Source organism: Pygocentrus nattereri, chromosome 27 (assembly GCF_015220715.1).
Source record: "Pygocentrus nattereri isolate fPygNat1 chromosome 27, fPygNat1.pri, whole genome shotgun sequence".
Classification (NCBI taxonomy): Eukaryota; Metazoa; Chordata; class Actinopteri; order Characiformes; family Serrasalmidae; genus Pygocentrus; species Pygocentrus nattereri.
The window spans coordinates 20,533,439-20,554,221 of record NC_051237.1 but is presented as its reverse complement, the minus strand read 5'-3'; the positions used below and the strand labels follow the sequence as shown (position 1 = coordinate 20,554,221).

General features: G+C 40.0%; 1 protein-coding gene across 1 annotated transcript in view; it reads right to left on the bottom strand.

Annotated features, from left to right (window-relative positions):
* Positions 1-20,783, bottom strand: part of adcy2b (adenylate cyclase 2b (brain)) — a 118,411-nt gene that overhangs the window by 71,077 nt on the left and 26,551 nt on the right. The window contains exon 3 of the mRNA XM_017711434.2: positions 1,247-1,408. Within this exon, the coding sequence (XP_017566923.2) occupies positions 1,247-1,408 (162 nt within the window). The remainder of the gene's footprint in view (positions 1-1,246; positions 1,409-20,783) is intronic.

Below are 20,783 nucleotides of genomic sequence, written 5' to 3'. Positions count from 1 at the left end.
ACGCAAGCAGATTGGTTGAGAAGTGTTCTAACTGTGCTGTTATTTCACCATAACATGTTTTTTCACAGGCACTGTATCACTCCGCTGAGACGCCGTTGCTAAGCAACGACTTTGACAGCTGTAGGAGACGCTCAGCCATTTGAACTTGTTTACTTCTTACTTTGCCACAAACAGAAAACCGACATTTTTAAGATCACATTTGACCGACAGCTGATTTGGTCAGACTCTGAAGATGAGACGACACTAAACTGCCAAACTTTTGTCACCACTGAGCAGCTTTTCAGCATGAAAGACGAACAGCTAAACAACCTGGAATCAGCCAGAACTGAACCCAGTACCATTCGCCAAACAAAAAGGGCTGTAAGATGCTTTACAGGCAGGCAGGAACACTCCCTCTCCTGCTTAAATGATAGGTAATAACCTCTGGAGTCTTGCATTTACAGGTTAAAGGAAACATCAATATCTCTTAAAATTACCAGTGAAAGCTGGTTTATTGGGTCACTTTCTGGAAGAACAGAGCAGCCTGTCCTCAGAAAATAGCCTGGCATGGGCTGGCGGCATGGCTTGAGTGTGGGATCCTTCTGGGCTTAGCTCTGCCAGACACTCAGCTCAGGCCAGAATGAAGTGTGTCATTAAACAGGGGAAGCCGTCTGGCCTGTGCGTCCCTCTGGCAGGCCACAGCAGCCTGAGAAACACGCCCACCATTCAAGACCACAGCTAGGCCACCGAAATGGCACTGCAACAGAGAGAGATGCAGCATACTAGGTCTCTATAGCTCTGTGACAAAGTTTTATAGGACAAGCTGCGTCCTATTTTCAACTTTCTGGTGCTCAAGTGGCACAGGCTGGTACCAGCTGCCTATTTTGTTGTCCTCGCAATTAAAATAGCAACAAAGGGACACCTGCATTCACAACACATACACTCACCCAGTAAAAGTTCGGGAAAATGTAGCCTCATTTTCACAAATAAGCATGTTTCATTTCTCAGCTTGCAATGACTTAACATATAAAAGAAGCAGGTTTATTGGTGGGAAAACATAACATGTAAATATTTGTGACCATAACTAAAAAAAGGTATGTGCCTTGTGACTTTTGGTATTTGAGTAAACAAAAAAAAATGTGTGATGACAACATACTTATAGAGTGGTTATGTTATGTAGCAGAGAACAAGTGTTACCAACATTTCTCTAAAAAGCTGGATGGTCCCAGACTTCTGACGGGAAGCGTGTCATATGATGCACGTTTACCTGCCAGACGAGCGGCTCTGTGTGCCCTGCGGTGTTCGAGAGGCAGATGCTGAGCACCAGGGTGTGTGAGGAGGAGGTGAGGATACTGGCGATGACGGCATCCCGCATGGAGAATGGCAGCATGGTGTAAACCACAAAGACTATAAAGAGAAAAAAGGAGACCTGCAATGGGGCAGAGAGAGAGAGAGAGAGAGAGAGAGAGAGAGAGAGAGAGAGAGAGAGAGAGAGAGAGAGATCGAGAGAGAGAGAGAGAGAGAGAGAGAGAGAGAGAGAGAGAGAGAGAGAGAGAGTTATACTCCAAGCTTGCTTTTCATTCTTCATTTTCTATGAGATTCTTTTTTGCATTTGTTTGCATATTAACAATAACAACACCAATCAAGATAAACTGTTTGGCAGCAACTTTAGCAGCATAGCGTTCCCACTTTATACCAATTAATATCTGATTTAATCTGACTGAGTTTGAGAGAGAGATAGAGAGAGAGAAAGAGGGAGAGAGAGAGAGAGTAAAGAAGAGAGACAAAGTAAGAGTGAGCAAGAAAGATAATAATAATAATAAGAAGAAGAAGAAGAAGAAGAAGAAACAACAAAACTTTGTAATATAGTTAAATCCAAATATAAGCTGTGTCCCAATTCAGACGCTGCATACTTCAGAGGCTGCATTTGAAGGCTACTTCATGGCGGTGTGTCTAGGCTGTCTAATTTTGAAGGCTCCTTCGTATGTGACCAAGAAATGTCTCCTTTTTTTCCATGAGTCCTTCACTACCTAACATTTCTCGAGGTTTCTTGCAGGCTGGTGAGAACATACAGCATCAGCAGAGGAGACACTTTTAAATATGAAAATTGGGTTTAAACTTTTACACATATTATACACATATAACACGTTATACACATATACATACATAGGGGGCAGTCGTGGGCTGGAGGTTAGGGATCTGGCCCTGTGACCGAAAGGTTGCCGGTTCGATCCTGTCCTTGAGCAAGACACCTCACCCCCGACTGCTCCCCGGGCGCCGTGGATAGGGCTGCCCACCGCTCCGGGCAAGTGTGCTCACTGCCCCCTAGTGTGTGTGTTCACTAGTGTGTATGTGGTGTTTCACTTCACGGATGGGTTAAATGCACAGGTGGAATTTCCCCGGTTGTGGGATCAAAAAAGTATCACTTAACTTAACTTACATATACAAAAAAAGTCAATGTGGTCTGAAGCAAAACTTTAATAAATAAAGCTCTAATAAATGAACAAATAAAAACTAAAATGAAAGTTTCTGCCGCCATCTTTTAAGAGCTTCAAAAGAACTTGATAAGAGCACTGTTTCTTGACGTAAAGGTAAGGGTGCGAACACAAACAGGTAATCCACTCTAGAGCAGACCATCCCATTTCAGTTGAGCCTTCGCGGGCCTACGCAGCCTTCAAGGGACACACCTTTGTAGACCGCATCTATGACGGATGCAGCCCCTGAATTAGGACACAACTATAATGATAACAGATGTGCAGTTAAATGGGGAATAACAAAACAGAATTCTTGTTGCTAAAAATCAAGATTTGTCCAAAAAAAACAAATCTAGATTGCACAAATCAAAATTCCACTTCACCTTTGGTGGGGTCACATTACAGCACACTATGGAATTTAATTGCTTATGAGTAATGATTCATTCATCTAGTAACTTTAGCAAGACTTAGAATACACTGGAAAAAGCAAGAAAGTTATATTACACTATTAAATGATCAGTAAACACATTCAACCCACATACATACATATAAATGTGTGGGGGGTGAACAGTGTGAAGGCACTGAAAATGTGCTACTTTATATGTTTGTCACAGAAATTGAGCAAAGTCAGAGGAATCTGGGGTTAAAATAATAATAATTCATTTCATTTTTTATTTTGATAAACAATGAAAATGGGTCCCACTGACCCCAACACCAAATAAGGGTTTAAACAAGCTTTAATTTTCCACTTGCACTCATCCCAGACACATCCAGAGTTATACCATCTCACAACAACGAGACTTATGAATTAATAACATTTACTATATAATCAATAACAATTATAAGATTACAATGTTTTACATCACCGAACAGAAAATACACACGAGCTGATTATCTGATTAAAATAAAAAATCCCAAAGAAAGAAATATCTTCACTGTCACGATTGGCCCCTCCCAGTCCTCCATGTGCTTTTGTTTTGCTTCCTTGTTTTGATTCTTCCCTGTTCTGCCCCCTTGTTTCTAGACTCCACCCTTGACTGGTCCTCACCTGTTTCCTGTTGTTAACCTCCTGTGTCTTGTTAACCTGTTCCTGTATTTAAGCCCTGTGTTTTCCCCTGTGAGTTTGCTGGTCTTTGTATTGTTTTGTATCGTTTGGTGTTTGTTCTGCTGGCCTCCGTTGTTTGTTTGGCCTGTTTTCCTTTTTTGTAATGTCTGTCCCTCGTTCTATCCATGTTGGCTCTCTGACCCTGGACTGTCTAGACCCTGAGAATGGATTTGACCATAATAAATCTCACTTCTCCCGGCATTACATTCACAATGTACAAACTTCTTGATCATGATTTAGAGATAGTAAATGGAAGCTGTTAGAAACACTGGAGGCCCAAAGAAGAATGAGGACATAAAATACTACACAAAAACAATATTCCAGCTTCAAACTGCACTTCTAAATATACTGGTATATAGTATCAAGTTCAACTCCATCCTCTGGAACTGCCGTCTCAAACCAGTGTTTGTTCTAGCATCTTACTCACCTGCCATATTAACCCACCTATCTGACCGTCACCTCATTGACCCCTTTCTCTGCCACTGTACACCCTTTAACTTTAACTTTAGGCCCATATTTTGCACATTGTAAGGTTTACAGGTATGACTGTGTGTGTGTGTGTGTGTGTGTGTGTGTGTGTGTCTGAGTGAGTAATGATGATTTGCAAATCCTTTTCAACCTATATTCAGTTGAATACACTACAAAGAAAAGATATTTAATGTTCAAACAGATAAACTTTATTGTTTTTTGCAAATATTGTAGTAATGCAGGTTTTATTTTATTTTGCAATTTATTATTTATTTTCTCTTATTCTCTACATGTGAATGTCTGTCTGATACTGTGCACTGTGAGCTCCTGTAACCAAAACCAAATTCCTTGAGAGATAGAGACAGAGAGGGGGAGAGAGAGAGGGGGGGGGAGACAGAGAGAGAGAGGGAGAGAGAGAGAGAGAGAGAGAAAGAGACAGAGAGAGAGAGAGAGAGAGAGAGAGACAGAGAGAGAGAGAGAGAGAGAGAGAGACAGAGAGACAGAGAGAGAGACTTGCGCGCAGAGAGAGAGAGAGAGAGAGAGAGAGAGAGAGAGAGAGAGAGAGAGAGAAAGAGATCAGTGCATGATGAAATGTTCCCCCATGGAGGTTTATTGGGATTCAGACAGATCTCAACAAAGACATTAAACAGGTAAAAGACACAGACAAGATCAAACAGGACAGGAAAAAAAAACAAACAAAACAAAAACAAAAAGTCATCATCAATAAAGTCTCAGAAACTCAGAAATGTCTGCTGGTCTGGATGAAGCCAAAATCTCCTCATGGTCTGAAACGCTCTCACATCAAAAGCCAAAGCCTTTGTAAACCCATTTTGCCCCACCTGTGAAAGATTCTTATCCAGTTTTTTTCAAATAATGATATCTTTTAATTAACTTCACTAACCTTCACTTTCATAACCATTCAGTTACTAATTTGAGTCTGTTCTGTTGGTGAGAACATCTGTGTTGCTTTGTGAATGATCACACCTGTTACTTCTGATGTTTATCATTTTAATTTAGACTAAGAGTGCGTAAAAAGAGATGAATAGGGTAGAACAAAACATGCTTTCTCTGCTGAAAGATGTTGGATGTAATAGACATTCCACTTCAATTTACTCAGGATGTAAGTATTTTTTTCAGCCACTACTTTTTTACTACTGTAAGTTGATTTATGTGTAGGAACACATTCCAGGCTTATTATGTACTAAAGCTTATATTGACTACAGGGACTTCAATGCAAACTAACGGAGCTTTTCTTTATAGAAGTTTAATAAAAAATGTCTTTGTAGGGTTCAGATATCAATAATGCATCTGATTGGCTGAGCTGCGATCAAAGCTATTGTAAAATATACAATATATACACACACCTATGACCGCCTCACAACAACTTAACTCTGTATCACTACGCCACGTCATGAAAAGTCGTTGTACTATTAGTAGAATAATCTCTGTAATGCTGCTCACATTGACCACTGAGTACATTGGTGAAGGAAGAACCCATTTTTTTGGTTGGACTGAGTGGCTGGCTACTTATTTTCTTAACTAGAACTAGGCTGGTCAGCTAGCTAACAGGCTAAAAGATAGCACACATGCTAAACAGCTCCATCATTACCACCACTGGCTTGAACTAAAGTACTTACAATATGTTTCACTGTAAACTGGCAGTATAAAAGACTAAACAATCTCACTGCAATGGCTTAGGCACTTAAATGTCAAGTAGCGTCAAACACTGGCCGAATCCCAAATGGCTCTGTATGCCCTAAACAGTGTGCGAGCTATGAAAGTTTAGAAATTCTTGCCTCTTCAGCCAAATAGTGCATCGTTTATTGAGTGTGGATGTGTCGGGGTCCCAAATGACTACTTCTTAGCTATATTATACACTGTTGGGCTGCAGGATCCAGTATTTAAATCCCTACCAAGTGCACTATGTAGGGAGCAAGGAGCCATTTGAGGTCAAATTCAGCCCCAGCGTGAGAAGAAGGACTGGATTGGTGCTAAATAAGACCCGCGGTGGTAATTTGGTGTACTTATAATAATTTAAAGTACTTATAAAGCAAAGGTTTTTGCCTTTAAAAGTGCTGTTGGGTTCATTGTTATATCACAGAACATTAAAAAGTTAATAGAATAACTGCAGTACACAGCTATGGGCGACCGAATGGTCTCCTCATTCAGCGGTCCAGGGTTGCTTGGCGACGATACCATATTCTAAAGGAGCTACATTTCCTGGGGGGTACTTATTTATGTCAATTATTATTAATAATATTTTTTTCTGAAAGGTTTTATCATATTTTATATTGGCTGCCGTTTTCTAAAAGCAATAAGCCACTTGAGGCGATTTTATCACAGGGAAGGGAGTTTTAGAACACACTTAACGCACAGCCTCTCATGGCTTATGTTTCTACTCAAGTATGAGTACAGTGGAAAGCTTTCGACCAAGTGGAGAGACAGTGATGATGTGAGTACTACACGAATTTGGTTTTGGCCCTATATTTATAAGATGGATTAAGATTCTTTATTTCCAACCTACGGCATCAGTAACAACCAATAATGATATCTCCCCTCCTTCTTTTCTCCAGAGAGGAGCTAGGAACCACAGGGCTGTGGTCTTTATATTGTATACTCTCTTTGTATTGAGCCTTTAGCTACAGCCATCAGAAAATGTTCAGACATTGCGTCCATAAAAATCAATAACACTGTACATAAAATTTCTCTGTACACAGATGATGTGGTATGATTCATATCTAATCCGAGGACCTCAATGACTCCCTTGCCTGACTTAATTAATGCATTTGGTTTCTTCTCAGGCTACAAAGTAAACTGGGACAAAAGCGAATTGATGCCCCTTGGTAAAAAGATTGATATGGAGTTCTTTTCTAAAGTTCCATTCAAACTTGCGCCTGAAAATTTCACATATTTTGGCATTGAGGTAACAAAAACAGTGGAAAACCTGATTAAGGTGAATTGGCAGAACAATATGAAACAGCTGAAGGAGAACACAGAGGCTTGGAAAACTCTCCCTTTATCAATGGTGGGTAGAATCAATGGCATTAAAATGATCACCCTTCCTCGATTTCTTTATTTGTTTCAATCCGCAGGTGTGTTCATCCCAAGTAGTTACTTCAAACAATTGAACAGTGTCATTACGTCATTTATATGGAATTACCAAACTGCCAGAATCTCACAGAAGCATTTATGTAAACTAAAATCAGCAGGTGGTTTCGGTCTACTGATTTTAGACTTTATTATTGGGCAGCCACTTTAAACACCCATCAGCTCATGAAAGCTCATGAAATTCCCTATTAGCTGTGCACTGAACGTTCTGTGTGCCAAAATATCTCTCTATTAACTTTACTTAACAGTCCCATTCAGACGCAGAAATCTTTATACAGCTTCAAATTCATGATCCATAACACCCTGAAAATTTGGAGACAAATTAAAACGTACTTAAAAGCGTCCGATATGTACATAGATAATCCAATATGTAACAACCATGCCTTTCCAGCAGCTCTGAAGGATGCTGTCTACTTGCAATGGAGAAACAGAGGTCTAAAAACTATTGGAGATCTTTCGATTGACAACTGTTTTGCTTCTTTCCAACAACTGCAAACTACATACAAACTTCCCTCGTCACATTTTTTCGCATATTTACAAATTCGGCTTTTCACCAGAACACATTTAGCTGAATTTGAAACCAAACCGCATCATTCACCTTTGGAGAAGATTCTTTCTATCTGTCCAAATACAAAAGGAACGGTTATTTATTTATATTATCATCCAGTCCAATTCTTTCAAACAAGCATGGATGGAGGAACTTGGTATAAAGATTACTCATGAACAATCGGAAGATGCTCGAAAGAATATCAACAAATGTTCAGTAACTACAAGACACACATTGATACAGTTTAAAATAGCTCTTACACTTCACTATTCAAAGGCCAAATTCCATAAGATTTTTCCTAAGATTTCCCCCATATGCAGTAATACTGAAGATGGAACATTGCTTCACAAGTTTTGGACATGCTCCGGACTTCACAAGTTTTGGACATGCTCCAAACTTCACAAGTTTTGGACATGCTCCAGACTTCACAAGTTTTGGACATGCTCCGGACTTCACAAGTTTTGGACATGCTGCAGACTTCACAAGTTTTGGACATGCTCCAGACTTCACAAGTTTTGGACATGCTCCAGACTTCACAAGTTGTGTGTTTTTGACTTCTTTTCTGTAGCATTCGATAGAACCTGCATGCCAGACACCTTAGTTGCAATATTGGGAATAAGAGACTCTAATTTATGTCTGAATAAATTTCAGAAACAAGCAATTTCCCTTGGTGTACTTTTGGCAAATAGATTAATACTACAACAGCAGAAATCGGAAGCTGCACCATCATTTGAAGCTTGGGTCAGAGACTTTTGCTAATGTGCTCCATGTGGAGCAGCTGCGATACAGTCTAACTGATAGACCAGAATTTTCCGCCAAAATATGGCAACCAATATTGGGCCATATAGAGGAAAGATAACTGTGATGTCGCCACCCAGCGTGCAGCTTTTCTTTCTGTTTTGTGTAACTCTATCTAAACAATGCAATTTTAAGTGCTGTGTTTAGTGTGTGCCATCATATGTAAAGAACATTGCTGTGCAGGAGTCAGTGTTTAGTTGAAGGCTTTTACTATGTCCACATAACTGTCTGTTACATTATCTTATCAATGTACTTATTTGTTGCCTGTTTTTTTTTTCTTTACTATTTATTTATTTATTTATTTATTTTGTTTCGTTTATTTATTTTCCCCCCTTTGATATTTGTCTGTTTTTCTTTTTATATGCATCACAACCTGAGCTTAATTACAACATGTACATAATCTCTTTGACTTGTAGACATGAACTGCTGATCTGTGCAGCCACACAGCTCTCCCTAACAGAGCCTGTACCACTGCGCTCATAGCCTTGCTAACAGTTCTATTATGGTGCTTGAATTCAGACAAGAAGCTGAGGCATCTGAGTGTAGCTTAACTGTTGCACCATTTAAGGTGGAACATGAAAATTTGGACAAGAAGCTGGCGAAAAAGACTTTATAGAGAGTTGAAAGGCATGAACGATGTGAAGGTTACTCCTACTGGACAGGTGGGTTACGTTAACTTATTTTTGCTATTTTACAGAACCAATAGGTCAGAATTGTTTTGTATTGTGTGCTTATGTTTGCGATAGCAACTGATTAGCCTCACAGCAGCAGCTGTAATGACAGCTTTCGACCCACAACTTATCTAGCATGAGTTACATTACTCGCTATGTGGTTGTTCTCGTGTACCATGGCGTTATGTCATGGTATTTCTTTGTGTAGTGTTTTTGAAGAGTTTTATGGGCTCGAAGATCTAATAAAACAAGTTTAATTAATTAAGAACCATTTTGCCAACTGTGTTTTGTACACTGTGACCTCCGCATTTAACCCATCTGTGCAGTGAAACACCACATACATGCACACTAATGAACACACACACTAGGGGGCAATGAGCACACGCCCGGAGTGGTGGGCAGCCCTATGCATGGCTCCCGGGGAGCAGTTGGGGGTTAGGTGTCTTGCTCAAGGGCACTTCAGTCATGGACTGACATCCGAGGGGATCGAGCTGGCGACCTTCCGGTCACAGGACTGGTTCCCTAACATCCAGCCCATGACTGCCCCCTATAAGTTTGCTGGCCCAATGACTTTCACCTTGGCAATGTACGTCCATGAATTCGGGGCACGGAGCTTCTGAAGAAGCACTGACGAGAGGGGAGTGGTTTTTTTTCCAAGTATCAAAAAATATTCTTTAGAATTGCCTGAAAAAAAAAAAGAACTGAAAAAGCCCAAAATTTCTCCTTATAAAACTGGATCCGTTTTTTTTTGTCGTCAGTCACCATATGATTATTGAGTGTTATTAAAAGGAAAAGTAAACATGCTCCTCTCCCAACTTTGTGTTGAAGACATCAAATCTGGATTAAGCATATGTTAACAGGAAAAACTATGAAGCTCATAAGGTGAAGCATCAAACAGCTTTCAGTTTCATACAGACAGAAACAGAACTGAATTCATTGTTTTCTGTTGTTATTAGTATTTCAGATACTGTCCCAACTCTTTTGGTAAGGGTTTGTATTTTGTAATTGCTGGAAGCCTCTGCATGTTCATTTTATTTTTATTTTTGGGCCTTTTTAAAAACTCTAATTACTCAATTAATCACCAAGATAATGAGCAAATTACTTGATTTCTAATTTGTTCGCCAGTGACAAGCCTAAACAAAGCAAAGCACAATATTTGTCCATGAGTCGGAATCACACGTGTGAGTTTTGTCTAATCCTAAAATGTAATTGTGGTTGCAGCCTCATTGATGCTAGGAGGCATTGAGTTCAGGTCATTGTCTCAAGGTTGGCTGAGTTAAATGCATAATCTCCTTTGAAATGCATAGCCAATTTTGGCCTGTGGAGATGTATAGCATAGACCCTGTCTGGTAGTGAAGCAGGATTGAGACTGACAGGCCAATTCGGCTGCTTCTTCCCCTATCAGCTGCGTTAGTGGACATCTGGCCTCCACTGTGCATTTTAACCAGGTCTGCCCTTCAACTACTAAACCACAGAAAAGCCAGACTGAGACGAGCTCGACAGCGTCTGCTGCTCTCCACCTACTGCACCTATTCATTTTACACAAGAGACATTATATTCCACTTCATACGAAGACACTTTCTTTTGTTCACATTGTCAGCACTCTTGACAATTTAATGTCCTGCTAAAGACTCAGTTTACTCTTCTCAACAATACATCTATGAAATAGTTAATGCTGCTAAGGGCTGTGCATTGATGTCTATTGTGCTAATTAATTTTTATTTTATTAAAGTCTATTGTCCAAACTGAACAGTTTACTGCCTGTATTTATTGTACATGTTGACTTTTGTACCGTTTCACTGTTAATTGTAATACTGTGGTTCTGAGGTCTTGGCTCAAAACCTGGCCATGTTCAGAGGAATGAAAACAAAGCTTGGCCTGTTTTCTTCTGTAATCAGTTTTTTCGTGTCCAGTTCTACCTGCTAGTTTGGTCTCCTTCAATCACGAGATGCCGCTAAGCTGGAAGAGTGAAGGTGAGCAGAGGCTTCCTCAGAGACTTGTCAAGTGCCACCATATCTTTTCAAACTCAGAGCTGAAATAGTGCTGTGCTGATGGTGAATACTCTTTAAGCACGTCTTTGAGGCCTGCACCTTCATCTTTTTTCAGACACTGCCGCTCATTTAAAGTCTACGCAAAACTGGCCGCTTCTAGTTACCAAAGCTTTATTAACGGAATATGTAATCATCCGCATTTCCATAGTCTCTGAACATCATTTGTGTGGTCCTCCCTTTAATGCATATACATGAGGAAGAGCAACACATTTAGTCTTTACCAGTTTCGGTATCAATGCATCCCTGTCACCAACTAAATATTGATTGTTTTCAGCATTTAATGTGCCCACTCTCCATCTTTGCTACAGCTTTCACTGAGGGGCAATCGTGGGCTGGAGGTTAGGGAACCGGCCCTGTGACCAGAAGGTTGCTGGTTTGATCCCCTGAGCTGACAAGCCATGACTGAGGTGTCCTTGAGCAAGACACCTAACCCCCAACTGCTCCCCGGGTGCTGTGGATAGGGCTGCTCACCGCTCTAGGCAAGTGTGTATGTGCTCAGTAGTGTGTATGTGGTGTTTCACTGCATGGATGGGTTAAATGCGGAGGTGAAATTTCCCCATTGTGGGACTAATAAGGGTCTCTTAACCTAACTCTTGTTTGAAGCCTTGCTTTTTCCACACCTCCAAAGTTCAGCCTTAGAAGTTGACGACAATGTATTTTCTGCCTGTATTTAATTCAAGTACTCTAAACACATTCAGTGATGCTGAATGTATCCTGTTCTCTTCACTTATTTTTTATATCTAATATTGTCAGAAGTACCTCTGGAAAAATGAATAAAAACAACATTATACACACTAATTTTGTGGGTTTCTTTGGTGCGCAAAATTTTGTGCATAACATCCACCTGAATTTGCACCTCATACTGCCACAAAAGACTCAGTTCATCTGCCCCAGACTGTGTCAGATATATAAACGAAACAGAGAAGTAGATGATGTTAAAAGGTAGAGCTGAGTTCATTATGATTTGGAACAGTGTAATAAAATTTCTGACTCATCTGCTGCGAGCTCCTGCTGGGTTTTTATGAAGTACTGCACTGCTGCAGACAGTAGACTCCCTGTCAGCTCAGGCTAGCAGGGTGTCTGAACTCTGGAGCAGTTTGTAGGTGTCAATCAGTTCGACTGTAAGCCACCTCACTTTCACACACCACTGCACTTCACACACTCCTGCCAATATGATTCATCTGAGACATAAACCTTCACACACTTCTCCTAAGAGGCGGTCTCTCGCCATGCAGTAGTCTATGGTTGAAAATTTACCTCCAGCGATGTGAAAGGTCTAACACAGCAGTCTCAAAATATCACAAAACCAATTTAACAGTACATCAAATATTAACAGTGATGATATTTTTATCTCATTATTAATACAGCCCTGAGGAAACTTATGATACTTAACCAAAGATATTTCATTTTGCAATTATGTATTATGTATTATTTAAGGCTTTCATATAAACCAGACAAGGTCCTATTTTGGGGTCTTGGTAGTGGACAGAGTGATCATATGCACAAAGTAACCCTTAAGTAAAGCAGTCACACCCTTCACCTCCTTTTCAAATGCATATACACTGTATGCTCTACAATAACAATATAAACAACAAGAGAAAATGAATCACAATAACAAATATTATTCATCTGGATTTAAAAGCATCTATCATGTTTGCATCCCTAATGTTCTCTGTGATGCTCAAAATGTGGGAGCTATATTAAAAATATTAACCCTTGCTGTTGCATTATAAATGCATTTATAACACATTGTTTGGCATGTATAATGCCTTATAATCATGAGTAAAAGCTTATATAATTGCACTGAAGTAGGTGCATTGGTTAGTTTAGTGGTTAACGCCTTCTACGCTGTAGACTGGGGTTCAATCCCCCAGCAGGGCAAGTACCCTACACTATACCAATAAGGGTCCTTGGGCAAGACTCCTAACTCCACCTTGGCCTACCTGTGTAAAATGATCTAATTGTAAGTCGCTCTGGATAAGAGCGTCGGCAAAATGCCGTAAATGTAAATGCATTTATAAGGTATTATATGGCACAAATAACAACTTATAATACCAGGCATAAGCCTGTATAATCACTTTAAATCTCTTACTATTCCAGGCTTATTACATACTTACATACTAAGGCTTATTATTCAGTAACTTCAGGGACTTTAGTGCAAACTAATGGAGCCATTCTTAGGTTATTGAAGTGTGTAATAAACTTTGGGCCTGGCTAGGTAAGAGAGTTAAATAGTTTTATTTACATAACACTTTATAAAGCAAGATGAGGTCAGTTTTCAAAAAGGAAACATAATATCTTTTCATAAGAACATATACACCCTGATGTTGTAATGCACTATAACACTCTAAGCTCTTGAACGGTAGAGTAGTCAGCTTAGATTTCTCTAACAGAGTTCATTCAAATTCAGTGCTGAGCTTCAGGCACCAAACTTCCTCCCTCCAGACCACCATCACCATTAGGCAAATGCTATTCAGCATTTATTTTCTGTTTTTTCTAAAAGTAGTTTTGTTGACCTTTTAGCTCTTTGTTCTTAATCACTTTTGGAGAGAGGAGCTAGCCATGTGCTTCCTCCAACTGCTCAGGAAGGGCCTCTTCAAAGGACCTCTACCCTACATTTTTCTTCTATTTTATTTACCCTGAGGTCCATTTATGACCTTTTTATCACTTTCCATAACACAAATCAATCATAATTCATTTTTATATGACCATTTCTACCAACCTCTCTGAATTCCTAATTAAAAATAAGCTGTTTTTGTTACTGATTATATGTAAATGGGCTTTGTTCTGATTGGATGGCAGCCAAAAAGCAGTCCAGGCTGAAACACTCCTTATAACTTCATTGTAAATATGTAGGGCTTAACTGCTAGAGACTAAATGGGTGAATATATGTAAATGTGTCATTTTTTGTGACATTATAGAGACTATTAATTCATAACAAGCTGTTTTTGCAGCTTAGTTCCCCTATATGGACTGCATGGGCTGGAGTCAAGAGTATGTTTTGAAATCCAACAGTGTTTATATACTATATCAAAGTCTTTAATTAAAAAATTCAGTTTTCCATAAGATGGGCCCCTTAAAACCCACCTTTAGTTTTTTCCCGGCTGCACATGATGAACAGCATGGCTGTGTGGTAGGTGTGCATTTTAGAGGCACAAAGCAAACACAGTCCTTCACTCACTTGCCTAATTTGTACTACTGATATGATGCACTATTGATATTATATAGTATATAATGATACACATCATGCAGCAGGCTAATAAGGTTTATTGCAGTTAGCCTAATGCAAATGATCACATAAACCATTAACAACAAGAGCCTTGCTGTGAATAACTGTTGTATAATGTTAATGCTGCCTCAGTGGGTGTTATTAACATAGGATGGCTTCCCAATCTCACCACATGATCTCAGACGAAGGTTTAGTCATCATATCCAGTAATTCATGTCAACATAAACAAGCATGGCTGCACTTGTGAATATCCTTTAGGGTAAATAGAGGTTGAAAAACGTTTGTGTAAAAATGCATTATGACTGTTTATGGTACATAAACTCACTCGCAAGTGAACAGTCGGCAGTTATAGTTGACAGGAGAAGTGTGCAGGCGTGAAGACTTGAGCAACTTTGACAAGGGCCAAATTGCTATGGCCAGACGACTGGGTGAGGTCATCTCTGAAACTCAAGGGTTATAGGGGGCTTCCAGTCAGCAACGGTGACAACTTGCCAACAGTGGTCCACAGAGGGGCAAACCATGAACCAGCTACGGTGTTGTGGCCCAAGGCGAGGACAGTAACAGGTCCTGTCTGGCCCAAACTGACAGACGGGCCACTGTGGCCCGAATCACAGAAATGTTTTAATGATGGTTACGGGAGAAACGTGACCCAGCACACAGTGCACTTCCCTTCAACAGAGAACAGAACAGAGCACAACAGCCTTCAATAAGCATGCAAGCTTCAGAGCTGGACCTTGGAGCAATGGAAGGTCACTTGATCTGATGAGTCCTGGTTTTTGTTAATAACACATGGACGGCCAGGAAGGCTGTGGGGAAGTGTGATGCTCTGCATTATGTTCTGCTGGGAGACCCAAGCCCTGGGGATTCATGTGGACATCAGTCTGACCGGTACACTCCTTCAAAACAATGGTGTTCCTCACTAGCTGTGGTTTCTTCAGCAGGATGATACATATTGTCACACAGCACACATTGTTTATGAATGGTTTGAGGAAGAAGATGAAGAGTTCAAGATGTTGCCCTGGTCTCCAAATTCCTGGAATTTGGATAAATAAATAGATTGATAAATCCCTGGATGTGCTGGACAAGACGTCCAGTCAGCAGCAGCTGCATTTTGTAACATACAGAAATATAAGCTTTAGTAAAAGTCCTGCCAGGAAGACTCTAATGCTATGCCATTCATTCGTTCATTTCTCCTGACCAATCAAAGGCCTTCAAAATGACTCGACTTGCGTACCTATTCTGCTGCTTTTAGGTGTCTACATGTTGACGTTTCCCTCCTTCCTCCCCACCACCACCAGTTGGGTTGCAGTCTGGTTCTCTGGGGGTAGGCTCCGTCTCTGCTTTTTCTATCCAGACGGTTTAGTGAGGGTCTCAAAGCTCCAAGACCTGGACCAAGGAGGGGGCCTACACCAAATACTTTAATTTCCACTGTATTATTATTTTTTCAACTTGTAAAATTCCACTGAGGATATAAAACTTGTCCTCCGTCACTCTTGTCTCCTGAGTCTTTTTGGCAGAACTTCTAATGTCTTGGTGCCAGATACCACAGGGCACCTTCAGAGGTCTTATAGAGCCAACACAGTGTTAAAATCCCACCGGTACAGTTGTACTATCCAGGGACCAGCCACGGCTAAGCCCACCGGTGGGACCTACTTGCGAAAGGGTTAAGAATACCACAGTCTGGGATCAGAAACCTCAACCTCGCACTAATTGATTAATTAGCAGTGTAATATGAATGCACATTTAATGGACAGATGACGCACATCTCTTTGATGTAAGCATGATTCTTCAGAGGAAGAAAAACAACCTTCTGATCTCTCCATTTCTCTCCCTTTCAACTATACATCCTTCTCCCCCTCCTACAGTGACCCTCCGCATCATTCACTCTCACACCCTGGATATAATGGCCTAACACGGCCTCCAGGGCGCCCATTGATTAGAGCTAAATGACTTTAATTGGAGGAAGCAAAGGACCTCTGGGGCCGCGTGCATTCAGGGTGCTTTTCTCCGGCGCTGGCCGCAGGCTGAGTGGAGGAAGGTGGGTAAGATCCACTTTTTTCCCACCTTCTCCTGATTAAAGAGTTTGATTATGCACTTTCTTTTGAACAACATAAAAAGGCCTTTAGCTTTTAATGTGCCTCTAATGGAGACTTGGCTCCCCCGGGGTAAATACTGCCTACAGTGTGGAGCTGTGTGTCATACAGTGCGCTCTTTTCATCTGCATCAATAAAGCCTCATGCTGACAGGTGTCCTTGCTTTCTTCCCTCATGTTCGCTACTGCGAATGATGCAAGCTGCTAGACTTGCTGATCGGCCGCTGAGGGGATGTCATCACTGAACAGGTAATGAATTTATTAAGTGCAACAAGGCAGGGCTGCTGTTGGTTTGTTATGACCAACCCTGTAGTATAAGAAGCAGTCAAAGCAATCACAGCACCAGTGGAGATTTCAATTTGAAGTTTTAAGTAAATGTTTTCAACAATATAAAACCAAAACCATATTACAGATACATGTATGAAATGATTCTAATGCCCTAGTCCTATGCAGCTTCTTGTAATGAAATAGGTGCTAGAAAGCTGTAATGAAATGTTTGATGAGTCCAGACTGATGAACGGAGCTATACTTTAATTATAAAACAACAGAGAAAACTCTAGGGTTTTTGTCTTAATGTTTGGAGTGGGCTGAGGGCCAAGAAGACAATAAAATGAATACTAATGTTTATAAATAAGTATTATACAAAAAAGAAAGCAGATAGGTTTCAAATTTCAAAGTTTACTTTAACAACAATACACTATATTTTGTTAATAGTAAAATAAGAATTTAATAAATAAGATTGTCAAACAATGAAACCATTAGTTGTGATTAATCACAATTAATCATGGTTAAGCACATTAGTTTGCATAGTTAACTGCAATTAATCACATTATTTTGCGCAGTTAACTGCAACTAATCAAATTACTTTGTGCAGTTAACAGTTAACTTTGTGCAGAAGTATTTTAACTTATTTGCTCAAATTTTATCCACTAAAAAAGTTTTGTTATGGCTATAATAATGGACAAATTGGGCTTTATCAGAATGCATTTATTACTTACAGTAATTCAATGCACTATTTTCATTGTGTGATCAGAGGCTTCACACGAATCTGAACATGAAAATCATGTGAGATTTTATTACTGACGTCTAATGAGAGCAACAGCAGCTGACCAAATGATCTAATAAATTAATAAAAATGTCAGTAATGCTTATGAAACTGTTTGTTTCCTTATTGGTTAAACTGGTGGGGTTAGAATATTTCTAAATCAAACGAAAACTTTGGCCGACAGGCCTCAGTTGTAGCAGCTGCTCCTTGGCATAAAGAATGAAGTTGTTATAAAATGAATGTCCAGAATTTCTCATCACATAAAAATGCTCAGGAAATATTGTATTCTGGTATCATATATTTTTGTCATTTCTTGTTCCCAGAACACAAACTGGATTAAACATCTAAATGACCTATTGTGTTCTAGTTTAAAGTAGTTCAGTCTACACTGCATGTGTACTCCATGTAAAATAACAACAAAAAAACAAAAAAAATTACATAACATGTGATTCCAAACTTTTGATCAGCTCTGCATCTGTATATACTTTTTTTGGTCAAGCCCCTCTGTGGTCATTTCTGAGTCAGCAGGGTCTTGCAGCATTGGTGAAAACCTTCCAGGCATTGTCCGATCACTCATCAGGGAGCAGGGCTTCATGAAGTCTAAAGAAACACGGAACAATGACCCTCTGACTGTTCCATGAACTCCCACTGACACTGACTCTTGGTCTAAAAGAAGCCAGCCGTCAGTGTGTTTATTAAACCAAATCACCCCTGACTTTGCGCTTTTTCCCCCAGAGCATAAACACAATGGCATTTAGAGGCCTGGTGGGGCTGACTCAAACACAATTGTCTTGCCATTGTGTTTTTGCCTCCACATTGACCCCCCAAAACACCAGAGGACCCGTGTCAGGGGCCCAGCCAATTTCTTCCATGATGCTGTTTGCGCTTCCAACCAAAACGCTAAAACCTCCCAACCGTCCATAATATCCCCCCTGAACAAAGGACCCCAGCTCCCAGCTGTCAACTGTAATAAGCTATAGAGCACGCTAAGAGCTGTGAAAGTACAGCAATGCTTCAAAGTGCCACCTGATCACGCTGGCTTTGAACAGAGCAATTGCAGTATGAGCTTAATGGACTGAGGTGATAAAGAGCTAGTTCTGGTGTCTGCTTTCATATATTGCACCAATGGTGAGCCACAGAGAGAGAGAGAGAGAGAGAGAGAGAGAGAGCAAGCAGCCAGCAGAGTAGGCCTCTTAATAATGCAGCACCAACAGGTATTAATATCCTGAGAAAGGGAGAAGCAAATGGAAAGAAAAGAAAAGACAAAATTAGATACGATGTGAAGGATGTGGCTGCTAAATTAGTATATCTGGAAAATTACAATGATTTGTCACCATTTCCCTGAACAACCACCGTATAATCACAGGCAAGAAAATTCTGCATAAATTAAAAGCCCACCCGAGCGCCACCACTGTCAGGTAACAACCATCTAAACTCTTCCAAGAGGACGTTAAGCCACTTTAGGCCACTTAGGCGAAAGCCTTTGAAGCACTAATAGAGCGGCGTCTTTAAATAGAGCGCGTAGAGAGCGGCTCCAGCATCACTGATAATGATTCTGTGGCAGAATTATAAAGCATCCTGCGTCCATTCACCTTTAATATCTACCACCTGAACGTACACATTTTTCACCTGAGTCAATCAGCCAAGACATGTTCGTTAGGTGCTGGGCAGGAGTGTACCTAATAGGGTGGCCGGAGTGGCACTGGCTGCCCCTGAATTTTGATTGGCCACCAGAGGTGGTAAGTAAAAAAGAACTTTGAAATCCTTTTAGCTTTCCATAGTTTTGTCACGACTCCTGGCGTGGATGCCTGTTCCCTCTCTCCTGCAAGCTCACTTGAGTGTTTGGATTGTCTAGAGAGCTCCATTTCCCATGAGTCAGTGGGGGATCAGATGATTACCCTGTCATCACCTTCTACCAACAGATATTCATTTCAGTGCTCCACCAGTGCACACCTGTTTTTCGTTACTCGTACTCAGTATTTAAGCCCAGGCTTTAGTCTAGTTTATTGTGTAATTTAGTCTAGTTTAGTGTTCTTTCTCTGTAAGCCTGATCTGTGCATGCCCTGTTTTTGTGTTTTCCACTCCTCTGTTTTCTGTTTGCCCTTTTCTTTGGGTTGCTGAATGTTACTGACCTCTGATTTTTTTTTTTTTTTAACTTGGACCGGTTACTGGATTCTCTCTGGATGTCCTGTTTGTTTTGGTTATTGTGCTCTCTGATTTTGACCCTGGTCTGTTATAACTGTGCTCTTTGTGATTCTCCAAAGTCCTCAAGTAAACCACAACCTTGTCTTTTAATCTGCAACCATTTGATCTGTTTTGAGCTCATGGTAGTGTTTCTGTCACTTAATACTTTTTACTTTTTCTCACTACATTTCAACAGAACAATCTGACTCTTCAAAACAGACTCATTACTTTTAGCAAGGCGAGTTTATTTATATAGCACCTGTCATACACTGCTGTCATTCAGTGTGCTTTACAAATGAGAAAATACAGAAAATACAGACGTATTTAAGAGAAGTACAATAATTTAAAAAGTAATTAAAAAAAACAATAGATTTAAAAGAGAAAAACATTAAATTAAAAATCATTTTAGAAATGAATGAAGATGGTGAAAAAAAATCGATTTGGATAAAAAGGGGGCTAGAAACAGTTCTTTAAACTGAGCTGAAAGCTCCTTAAACAGGAACGTTTTGAGCCTGGATTTAAAATGCCCAGTGTCTGGTTGATGTGTTCCCTTCTTTTACTCCTAGTGAGATTCTGGCCGCTGCATTTGGAATCATCTGAAGCTGTTTGATTGTTTGTTTGGGAGCCCAGTTATGAGACCATTACAGTGATCAATCTCTGATCTTGATGATGTTCTTAAGGTAATAACACTGATTTAGTTGAACTTTCTTTTTATCAATCTATTTATTTATCTACATTGTACCTCTGCAACGCTGTCAAATGCTCGTAAAGGAAATCAAACGTATAAAAGTACCTGGGTGCTCTAGATGAGCTTTAGCCTAAACCCTTATGTGAGCTCAATAAAAAGATATCCTTTTAATAAATTGAATTAGAAGTGATTTTTAAAGAAATACTTTTATTTTTTTTTACTTTGAATACATTTATGAGCGTGCACGCTAACACTTCTGCTTGTGTCAATCTGTCATACTTCAACTTTTACTTAAGTACTAGCACTTTACTTAAGTAAGGGACTTGTGTACATCTGCCCCCTCT